General features: G+C 45.3%; 1 protein-coding gene across 1 annotated transcript; it reads right to left on the reverse strand.

Moving 5' to 3' along the window:
• Positions 1-587: 587 nt before the first annotated feature.
• Positions 588-11,389, reverse strand: Zcchc9 (zinc finger CCHC-type containing 9). The gene is made up of 6 exons (XM_048455895.3): positions 11,235-11,389; positions 9,387-9,796; positions 4,785-4,935; positions 4,555-4,647; positions 2,516-2,584; positions 588-1,236 (listed from the first exon to the last, which is right to left on the reverse strand). Exons 2-6 carry the CDS (start codon positions 9,768-9,770, stop codon positions 1,118-1,120), a joined length of 816 nt encoding a protein of 271 aa, XP_048311852.1. The 5' UTR covers positions 9,771-9,796; positions 11,235-11,389; the 3' UTR covers positions 588-1,117.
• Between the last annotated feature and the right edge of the window lie 533 nt (positions 11,390-11,922).

Genomic DNA, 11,922 nt, shown 5'->3' on the forward strand with positions numbered 1-11,922 from the left:
GCTCCTATTAAGGCTTGAACTGCTAAGCTGTGCAGACATGAAAACAGAAAATGTTTCTTTTCTTATTTGGTAAATATTTAGCTTTGGAGGCATCAGTAACTAATCACAGCTGCTTCCTTTAGTTACAAACGGCTTCAATCAGGTAAAATTTCAAATGAAACTCACAAACCACCAGTCGTTCCATTATACGGCACAATGGCCGTGGCAGGGCTTGTGGAATACGTGTATTAAATATGCATGTACTCATCAAATCAGACAAAGAAGCTAATGGGTCTCTGATTAGTGTTCCTACTCTACTACGGCGATGCTCCCATCACACCCTGGCGCATCTACAGCACCGGGAAGTCTGATCCACGAGCGGCGCCGTCACACACTGACTTTTTGGGTAGAATTCCCCTCTTGAAAAACTGAAGGCAAAGCAGAGCTGTGAATCTGGGGTACTCTGTTATTTTAATTTCTAATTCTTTGAGCCAAAACTAAAGCAAAACTACACAGACCCCTGCTTATCTCTATTAGGTCTTACAAACAATCTTGTTTGCAAAGGGTCTCTAGAGCGAGAGCAAACAAAGGCCAGTTCAACACAGACAAACAGATGATAAAATTTATTTGGTACTAAAAATTCCAGATTTTATGACAATATATAAATAAATTTCTATTATAATAAACTGATACTCTGAAAAAAATAACAAAATTTTACTTATTCACAAACTTGAAGCTGTGTGTTTTGTTTAGGACTGGTCAATTTTGATGCAGAGACAGAGTTAGCCAAGTGCATAGGCGCTTCCTTATGTCCAAGCTCTGCCTGTTGAATTACATTCCTAGGCAGATGCCTGTAATCTCAGCACTCAAGGGCTGAGGCAGGATTACTAGTTTGAAGCCAACCTGGGCTACATACAGTCTGCTTCAAACACACACACACACACACACACACACACACACACGCACACACACACACCCTGTACTCCCTAAGGGACAGAATACAGGTACCTTGACTTCACCTAGGTCAGGGTGGTGTCTCTAACACAAGCTCACCTCCATGGGAAGCCAGCTCTGAGCTGTAAAGGCCTACTGTGGAAAGTAACAGTGAGGTGGTAGTCACCAGCAGTACCAATTCTTATTAAAAATGAACAACTCTGGGTGCTTTAGTCTTTGGTTTCTGCGGTTTGGGTGTGTCTAGGACTTCTTCATAGTCGGCACTCATTCCTGCTGCCCATCGACCAACTGTGACCATCCGATCTGCAGAAGATATAAACACAAGAGTAATCAAAAGCTTCCATTAGAGTGGTATCAGTTGAGCAAAGGAACTAGTTTTGACAGGCATAATCACAAGGAGAGAAGCCCCCATCGCTGCAGGAAAGTGAGCAATTCTGTAATTGATTAGAACCCTTGATTTCCAAGTACCGCGGGCAATTTCTCGTCCCAATTAGGGAAATGCAGCAGCTATTTTGCAATGCACAAACTGATGAGAAAGCTCCTTCATTCTCTCCCAGAGTTCATCACTGAAGAGTCAATGAATTCCAAGAGCCCGTAAACAGCAAGACTTAGGAGGCATTAGTTTTAAATGCACAAGATCCCACCTGTGAAATTATACACCATCTGCTTGTCAGCGTTATCATTTGGGAAGTGGCAACCCTCCCAGTAGGGAGAATTCAAATCCCACTTCATCATTTCAATCTCACAGCCTACACCATATGAAGATGATCTCCTTCCAGACAGGATTGTAAACAAGAACTCCTGGGTTTGCATTTAAACATTAGGGCAAGAAAGTCAGACTTGGGAGACTCAGGGATGAATTATGACTATGAATAAGTCCCAGGACTCACTCTCTGTGCCTCCCCAGTGCTGAGATGACAAGCACACAACCACCACAGCCAGCCTTTCAGTTAGTTCTGGGGACTGAACTCAGGCCCACACGCCGCTGAGCACCTGCCCAAGCCCGTTTTGCTTTCTTTCACACAGATCATCTCTATTCTGATCCTGGCACACTAAGGGAATAGTGATCCTCTACTTTCTTAGAAGTCTGCAGCATGTAACAGTGACCACTTAGAAGTTTTAAAATCAAGGCTAATATTTCACAAGAAGAAAAAACACACTAGGCAGATGCTGCGTCGATAACACATTTTTAATAAGTTTCACAGTTTTACAATCATTTAGAGCACACAAAGCAAAGCACATGAGGGCACTCAGGCTTATGAATGCTGAAAATTAATTCTGTATTTGACTTTTATCTTAGGAATCGATACTTTTTGCTAAGTAACAAAGTAAGTTCTAGAACAACTAAGTCCATTTCGGAGCAAACGCCAAAGCTGTGAGATGCTTTTCGACATACAGTCCTGCAGCTTAGCAGCTCGCTTCCCGAGAGAAGGCCTGAATTCAGGGACTCGGGACTGGTGAGGTCACCGTCCCAGTACAAAAGCAGCTGTCTGCAGCCAACTGTGTCTCTCTGAGTTATTGATAATGGAACTCGATGAGCACAGCGAGGAATACCCTTATAGACGGAGACCCAGGAACTCACCTGAGTTCTGATTTTCAGGGCAATCTTTCTTAAAATGTTCCACAGAGCCACAGAGTTTACAGCCGCCACCTAGTAGAAGAACAGAGTAATTGAGTCTCTATCATCCCGACACAGTGTGTATAACACCGATGAGCAATTTCAGGTCTTCACATCGCTGATGACAGTAAAGGAAACTGGAGTCAGGAGGCTGGGTGGGGACCCTCACACCTGCTAGTAACTCCTTTGCCGCTCCCAACTCTCAGGGGCTGTTTTTGTATCTGATCTTCAAGAGAAAAGTGGAGAAGAGGAACTTGGTAGAAGTCACCTGTCCAAGAGCTGTGTGACACAGAGGTCTAGAGGTTACTCCAGGACAGTCAAGCTGTAGAGCCTTCGCCAGGAAACAAAACTTATACACAGTCACATCCTGCGCCCCAGGAGGATGCCCAGTTTCTATCAGTTTCTCAGCAAGCAGTGGCCCCCCCAAAAAGTTACTAGATAGGTCAGATGGGGTAGTCGTTACTTAAGGGAAGTCTGTTTCCACGCCTTCCATCTGCCAGTCCTGCTAACCTGAAAAAGCACCCCCATCTGTCTAATTAAGCATCATTCCAGGATGGTGAGCTACAACATGTGGTTCCCACATGGGGTTTCCACATAACAGTCAGGCCTTCTCAGAACCATGTCTGTGTGAAGTGCCAAATCAGAACATGTCCGCAGAGAACACAAGCCTGTCTCCCACGTATGGGGTAAGCTCCTCTCGCTCTAAAACACCAGCAACAATGACTCAATCTGGCTCACCATGCAAAGCCATCTTTGCTCCCAAGCCAACTTTCCAGGCCTGAGACCCTTCATTATGCCATGGTGAAAACAGAAGAGGCCTTTGACTAATGCACTTATTTTAAAACATAATGGCCATACCTGAGCAAATCTAAGATACCACTGATGAGTTTACTTAAACTGTTCTAATATTAATAAAAACTCAGGAGACAGATATTGGGGTAAAAACTTGACAGACCCAAAGAGCAGCAGAGAACGATCAGCCGACCCCGCCTTTCCACACTTCCCAGATCAAAAAGGTCCAGCCAAATCTCCAAGTCCCTCCCTACTACTTCCTGTGTACCACTCTATCCAGCTCCCTGGGTCCTCCATACCTCTACGGTTAATTTCAGTCGGCTAGTGGCTGACTCCACCCTCTGACTCAAGATTAATTTTATTAGCAGTCTTGGAGTGTCAGTACAAACAAATACCCCGCAACATATGACTGATTGTAAGGTATGTCATTCACTACTTTACTTATCTTATGATACAGTTTGATTTCAGATATAAAAATGAAAAAGAAGGCATCTTAGAGCCGAGGAAATCTAGTTTCCTCAATTCCACTGTACAGGTGACACCCTGACACAAGGACAGTGCAACGGCTTGGAAGACCTGCGCCTGGGAGGGGCAGTGAGGCTGACTCCAAGAGCTACACATTTCCACTGGACCTCGCGGAGGGAGACCTCAAGACAGGACACAGAACCGCCAAGGGTCCAACGGCACCAGCCACCGTGTTAACAATGAATTCCTCCTGCAGGCCTTCGGACACAGCAGGGCTTGTTACAGGCTCTAAAGACACCGACTGAGACAAAGACAGAAAGGTTCCATGAAGCTCAGCTCTGTGTAAGGAGGAACTTCAGAAATAAGTATCACTACAAAACCAGAACAGTGTGCACCACACTTGAGCAGAACAGCATGCTAGCGAGACAGGATGCAATGCAGCTTTTCAAATCTTTTACTAATCCGAGATAAAATCTCTCCACTATTGTTTGGCTTAAACACCAACAGATATTTAATATATTCTCACAAATAATGCTGAAGCAAGTAGTTTGAGAAATACTCGTTAGCTTTGCTCTGATTTATTAATAAGCTAAACTATAGTACACAAATAACCCCGGACAGAAAAGTACTTGGTAAAGGCACCCAAGGTTGCACCTACCCAAGAATTTAGTTAGAGAAAAGATACAGTTAGATCATAATTCCCAGTGATGTACACGTGTCAGACATACGGGGGCGATGGCACTCACCGTCAGCATAGACGCCTTTGGGATTATCGGGGCAGGATCTAGACAGGTGCCCCATTTCTCCACAGACAAAACATTTTGCAAAAGGAAATTCACCTGTAAGAATCAATGTTCCCATTAATATACTGTGTATAATGACAAGCTGTACAATTTACATTACTTTAAAATACTGTAAACAGAAAACATATCTTTTTACCAAGGTGGCTACTGAATGGCCACCGTCCCGTACCCACCGAGAGCGGGGTCGACGCTAGCTCTGCACTTCGTCATCTCGTGCTCCGTGGACCCGCAGCGGTAACAGATGCCAGTGCCCATGTCCTGACTCTCCAGCGCAGCTGGGCAATCGGCGACTCCATGGCCAGGCCTTCTACAATGGAAACATACCTGTGAAAACAATAAATCAGTTTCCACGTGGTGAAACTACTCTCCTGCCTTTACTAATTCTTCTATCAAAGCTATCTTAATTTTGCATTTTAAAGTTAAAAAACAACAACAACAACACATCAGTCTTCTATCTGTAGAAGAAAGTACTTTCCACATCCCCAAATGGTCAGAAGCCTTACAGCACAGTGTTTCTCATAACTAATCCCACTAATCCATTAGTCCCACACACAGGGTTATAAACAGTTTCATAAGACACAATTAGTCCTATGAACTGAACAAATATGGATGATGCTTGTACCAGAAAACAAAGAGTATGTTGGGGAGGGGCCTTTGTAGAAGTCACACAATGGCTATAAAAAAAAAATTCACTCAGATTAACGCTTGTACTTTTAAATTTCACAGAGCTGAATGATGGCGGGTTCAGTGTCTCCACTATGACTCAGATCACGAGATATAAGCTATCTGGGTAGGTCAAGCAGGTGGCTTTGAAAGGCTGGGTGGAGCTGGCCAGGAGCCAAGGTTCACAGTGCTGGAGGGCACCAAAGTGTCATTAAGGCGTGGGTATTTAAGAGATGATGGCATCCGAGACCCATGATGCTAAGGATAGCACCGAGGACCATTCCACTGCTCTGCCTCACCAGGGCAGGGCTAATGTCACCAATAAGAATGGGGAGGTCAGGAAGTCATCAGAATAGATGCCTGCTCACATAAACAGAACAGTTGGACAAACCCCATGAAAGAAAAACTCTGTCCGAAAGAAAAGGTCACCTGCCAAATCTGTTACAGAAAGTCTCCTAAAAATGGGGGCTCTGACATGGCCAACACGAACAGGTTTATGCAGGTCAACTGCCTCAAAAAAGGAGGCCATGATAACCCGCATACTTGGTACTGCCTGATTCTGCTTCTTTAGAGACAGAAGGTTCATAAAAATATGGTGGGGTTGCCGGGCAGTGGTGGCCCACGCATTTAATCCCAGCACTCAGGAGGCAGAGGCAGGTGGATCTCTGTGAGTTCAAGGCCAGCCTGGTCTACAAGAGCTAGTTCCGGGCAGGCTCCATAGCTACAGAGAAACCCTGTCTCAAAAAACAGGTTTCTGAGTATCATGAAGCAATGGCCCGAGTTTTGTTCAGCAGGAGTGAGGGACTGGATGGAAGAGAAGTGCTAAGTGAAGTCACAGCCTGTTTGGTGAGGCCAGAAGACCCTGGCGGCGTGGCAGACTGCACTCCTGTCACAGCCAATAGTTCACAAGAGGAAGAGCAATGGATCTCCTCTGACTTGCTGTCTCCAGTAAAGTGATCAGTGGAAAAGAAATTTGAAAACCGGGAAACAGTGGTTGACAGTAGCTCCAAACAGTAGTACGTGGGGGGTCAGAACTAGCATCCAAAACAGGTATAAGTGGTGGAAGTATTAAGATGAAGAGAGCAAACAGATAAACCATGGGAAGTCACACAGCAGTCATGCTTAGTCGCTGCTGTTACACAGAGAGATTTCATTCACTAAAGAGCTATTCAAAACATCACCCAGACTACCTGACTTCCAAAAATAAGTCTCTTCTGAGAACTGCAGACTATGGAAGATCTAAACCATTTCAAGTCATTTGGAGGCCAGGTGTGGTGGCATATGTCTGCAACGCCAGGACATGGGAGGCAAGGACAAGAAATCACCCTAAGTCTGAGTCTAGCCTGGGCTACATAGCTAGTTCCAGTTCAGTCAGGGCTACATAAAGAGCCCCCATCTCAAAACAAACAAAAAGCACAACAACAACAACAACAAGAAAAATACCCCAATGCCTCTAACAATCGACCTCACACTTAAGTGGAAAACGGCCAAAAGCAGCAGAGTGGCTGCAAAAACCACCATCCCTAATTTTAATTGTTGTATTTAAAAAATAAACCACTTAAATAAAAGCAACTACTTTCTTAAATTGAAAAGACTTTAAAGGTTTACATATCATATAAATAATATTGAAGTTTTTGTCTACATGGGTGATGTGGACACAAAATACTCTTAATTAGTATTATGAAAACCAATGTCTCCTTTCAAAAAAAATTACAAGCAACCATGCACAATAACAGCATGGAGTTAGGTCTGGAGAGACATTAAGAGCACTGCTGATCTCCAGAGATCTCAGGGTCAATTCTAGCACCCACAGGGCGGAGTGGGGGTGGGGGTTGACAAGTGTCTGTAACTTCAGTTCGAGGAGAACCGATGTCCTCCTCTGGCTTCCTAGGCCACCAGGCACACAAGTAGTTCACAGACATGCATGTGGGCAATACCATACACATAAAATAATAATTTATTTGTCCCACAATCAGATACGTGCAGAGAGGGTCTAAACTGGAAGTCAGAGAGCTGGGAACCCTGCGGAAGAGTGGGGAGGAAAGAGAGGAGTCAGAGGGGATGGAGGACCCCAGGAGAACATGGCCCACTGAATCAACTAATCAGGGCTCACATGGGCTCACAGAGACTGAAACAGCAAACATGGGACCTACAGAGGTGTGTGCATATGTGTTACGGATACTGGCTTGGGTGTTTGTGGGGCTCCTAATGATGGGAGTGGGTGTGTCTGACTCTTCCACACACTCTTGAGACTCTTTTCCTATTGGGTTGTCTTGTCCAGCTTCAATATGAGGGCTTTGCCTTGTCTTTTGGCTGCTGTTTCTTGGAGGTCTGCTCTTTTCTGAAGGGAGATGGAGGGGGAGAGGATCTGGGGGAGAGAGGAGGTGAAGGGAGCTGGGAGAAGTGGAGGGAGAAAAACTGTGGTCAGGACTATTTTCAATCATCACCATCATCAGATTAAATCAGGGATTTACACTCAGGTAGAGTGTTTACATTTTTTTTTCTCCCGAGACAGGGTTTCTCTTTGTAACAGTCCTGGCTGTCCTGGAACTCGCTTAGTAAACCAGGCCAGCCTCGAACTCTTTACACTTTTTAATTCCAGTACTTGGGTGGCAGAGGTAGGCAGACAACTGTGACTTCACTGCTAGTGGGTCTACATAGCCACATCTAGGCCAAGGCTACAAAGAGACACTTTCTCAAAAAAGAAAACAAAAACAAAAACAAACAAACAAACAAAAAACCAAACATAAGGTAGAAGGTAAATGAAACGTACTTTCAAAAATGTCTCTTAGGGCTGGAGAGATGGCTCAAAGGCTCAGTCAGCAAAGTGCTTGCACACATGTGTGACGACCTAAATTCAAGCCTCAGATACCAAGGAAGAAAACGCCAAGTGTGAGCCGTGCAGTGGTGGCGCATGCCTTTAATCCCAGCACTTGGGAGGCAGAGGTAGGCGGATCTCTGTGAATACGAGGCCAGTCTGGTCTATAAGAGCTAGTTCCAGGACAGCTAGGGCTGTGACACAGAGAAACTCTGTTCAGAAAAAAACAAAAACAAAAACAAAACAAAACAAAACAAAAACCCACAAAAACCACATCATGTGTGGCAAAGCACGCTTAGAATCCCAATACTGAAGAGGAGAGGCAAGTGGCCTACTGGCTAGCCTGTAGAGTTTAACTAGAAAGTTCCAGGACAGCGAGAGATAGCAAAAAGACCTTGTCTCAAAATCAAGGTGGATGGTGCCCGAGATTGACCTGATATTGTCTTCTGGCTTCCACACACATGTGAGCACATATGCACTTGCTCACTTACACACGTACACCGCACACAAATGGCTTTTGGCTGGACATAGTGGCCTACACCTGTAATTCCAGTCACCCACACAACAACCATACAGAAACGTGTGCGTGAGCACAAAGGTACACACACAGACATGGCTTGGCTAGGCATGGTGGCACACAACCACGGTCCACTCCCAGTCAGAGGATTGCTATGAGCTTGGAAGCCATAGCGCTGGCTGTGAAGTCAAGGGGCCTGGCGTCTACCAGCCCGGAGGAGTCCACTATCTCGTCTTCAGAAACCTAGCATTGTCAAACACATTTCTTGAAGATTCCTCAACTTTCATGTAGAAAGCATTACAGGGACCTGAACTCTTCCTTGTGAATGAATATTATGGGTGACAGCAGAAGATCAGCCATTCCTTCCAAGTAAGGGGAACCATCTTTAACTTATGGTATCAAGGAGTTTCTTTCAACAGCTATTTGAAAAGGTGTTACCCTAAGTCAGGGACAGGACCAACACAGGTTGTGAATTCAGTTCGAATCTCACCTCTAGCACTAACCAAGAGGCTTTCAGCAAGTCACTTAACCTGGACAGACTGCTATGTTCTCTGCCTGTAATATGGGAATACAAGCATCTGTGTAGTGCTGTAACAACTAACTGGGATATTGTGTGTGTGTGTGTGTGTGTGTGTGTGTGTATACAGGCTAAAAGGAACAAGCCTTACAAAGATGCCCTAGGACAGCAGCAACTGGCTCTGTTTAAATATGTACCCTGTGAGTAGATGAACGACAGTTTCCAGTCACACAAAGGAATAAACGACATAATGATCTCACCATCGCATTTTTCTTTGCTGCTTGCCTTTTTAACCGTCTTTCTTCCCGTCGATTGTCTTTCTTTAAGGCCACTGCAATCTCTTCCCGTACTTCCCGGCTGTCTGCGGCTATCAACTGCCCATTGTGAAGCATCTGCGAGTTCTGTTTCAGGTATTCCATGAATCCATTCACATCTTCATTTAAATACTCTTTTTTCTTCTTGTTCTTTTTATGTTTTGCTTGAGGGGAATCATTTTTAAGGGGCAGCCTACTGATTTGGCGTTGTTTATGCTTTGGAAGGTTCCGGTCTGCACTCCCTGCAGACCCCTCCCTCATGTCCTCCCATGATGTCGCAGACAAGGGTCTCCTATTATTTGAGGTATTCACTCTAGCCCATCTGGTCATGGTTTCGGCAGAGGCACTTTGCAGATCTGCAAGGTAAGAAGAAGTAGTATTCAATTAATTAAAAGCTGAAGATGTACAGACAGGTCATTATCATCAAAAATACTCATATTTCAAACTTTAAACCATTAAAACTCCTCATTTGGGTATCTGCATTGATACATAGTACACCGCAGAGTTATTTTTCTAAAATAATTTTGGCCCTGATCAGAGAAAGTTCCATTCCAGTAGAAGAAAAAGGCATATATCTTTACTTAAAACTAGAAAGTAACTTGCCAAAACGTGATTTTTTTCTTTTTTTTGAGTCAAGATTTCTCTGTAGCTTTGGCGCCTGTCCCGGAACTAGCTCTTGTAGACCAGGCTGGCCTCGAACTTCAAGAGATCTGCCTGCCTCTGCCTCTCGAGTGTTGGGATTAAAGGTGTGCGCCACCACCACCCAGCCCAAAACGTGATTTTTAAATTAGAAATCACATGTAAATTCTGGAGTGGTCTTCTCAAATCCTGGCATTTTCCTGGCCATTTCTTTTCCTATCTTTAACGCCCCCAGGCTACTTTCTCCCAATCTGCTTGCTTAGTTTGTAATTTCAATTCAACCAATTGCAAAGTACATTAGTAAGCATACAGAAGGCTTGTCCTTTAAGTTTGACTTTATAGCTCTTCCCGATAGATCTCTAAAGCAAGGCAGTATATAAAGTGTTTGCAGTCACACCATAGTTCTCTCTTACTAATGAGAGGATTGCCATTTGCAGTCCAATGGTTTTAAGTAATTTTCAATTATCCTATTTCAATGATTCAAATTGTAAAACAAACTTCATACCAATAAGTCTTGTTTGAATACCCTTAATAAATATGTTCAAAATTAATTTGAACATATTTATTGTCATAAATAGGTTTCATTTCAAGTATAGATGTACACCTGTTTTAAAAGTAGTTTGCTTTGAGCCTAATTATCTGGCTCCAACATAAAACTGCATAGTTTACTTTGCATGCTACCTAGCAATCCTGAGAACGTTTCTTTTCCCTCTTCAGTGAATGAGAACATCAGACACAATCAGAGAACGGGAGTTGCCACTTTCAGGGGAGCCTGTGTGCAACGTCTTGGCGCCAGCAGACGGCAGCATGCCTTCGGGGGCCCGTGAGTGACGCTGCACGCCACTTTACAGCGCACAGGTCCTGGATGACTGTCACCAAAAGGGCGGATCCTCCTCCTGACAGCCGGATGGGAGGCTCGGGGGTCAGGAGGGTGACCCTGGACAAATGCTCCCACGGGCGGCTGCGGTTCTCCCCATCCGTCCCCAGCAGCGCGTCCCGCGGGCACCCTGGGCCTGCTCCCAAGAGCCGAGCTGGGCGATCGGACTGTCCCCCAACATCTGTCCTCGCGTCTCCCGCACGAGTCCGGCTCCAGCCGGCCAGAGGCGGCCCCGAAGCCCGCACACCCCAACCAGTGGCGCCAGCGTAGCTCCTTACCGAGCGTAAATCCTCCAGAGCAGCAGAGACAGCAAGCCAGAGAAGCCGGCCCGGGATTAGAGCACGGCCTTGCAGACCGGAAGTACACCTTTCCCTATGCGTCACTTCCGGCGGGCCGGGCTTGGTGGAGTGAGGCGTTGTGGGTGCTACGCTCCGGAAGGTGGCTGTTTAAGTTTGTGGGTTGTATGCTGTTTGCAGAGCTTTTCACTGGACTCCCTGGTCACGAAGACGAGCGCTCAGTCTGTGCTGTCCGGAAATGTGTAATTCAGTGGGAGAGACACGAAAGGACTGCTGGGAGGAAGGTCTTCTTTAAAATGCATTTTGAACTGGACGTGGAAAACTCACCACGAAATGAAAATTGGCTGTGGGAGGGAACCTAAGCTTGGTAAAGGTATCGGTGCGGCTGGGATAAAAGTCTAAAGAATACCTTTGGAGCACCTCTTGGCTCTGAGTCTCGTGATTGTCCTGCCTGGAACATTCACACTTTGTGGCCAGAGTTCTTTCTTCAAGATAATTCTAGTCCTCCGTCCTATTAGTCAGCTCCTCCAGGAAAGCAAGCGCCCGAGCCAGTTGTGCTCAATGAGAAATGATATTATCATACCCATTTAGTGCTCCATTCATTTTGCCTCTTAAATGTTTTTCCGCTTCCCTGCCCCTCTGCTCCTGTTGGTTTTTTCTCCGACTCCTC

This window comes from Myodes glareolus, chromosome 15 (genome assembly GCF_982192425.1).
Source record: "Myodes glareolus chromosome 15, mMyoGla1.1, whole genome shotgun sequence".
NCBI lineage: Eukaryota > Metazoa > Chordata > Mammalia > Rodentia > Cricetidae > Myodes > Myodes glareolus.

Coding starts and splice junctions, on each gene's coding strand:
- Zcchc9 (XM_048455895.3), bottom strand. CDS start 9,770: ATGACCAGATGGGCTAGAGTGAATACCTCAAATAATAGGAGACCCTTG. Junction 4,936..9,386: donor CAGCAAAGAAAAATGCGATG/GTGAGATCATTA, acceptor TTGTTTTCACAG/GTATGTTTCCATTGTAGAAG. Junction 4,648..4,784: donor TAGCGTCGACCCCGCTCTCG/GTGGGTACGGGA, acceptor TGATTCTTACAG/GTGAATTTCCTTTTGCAAAA.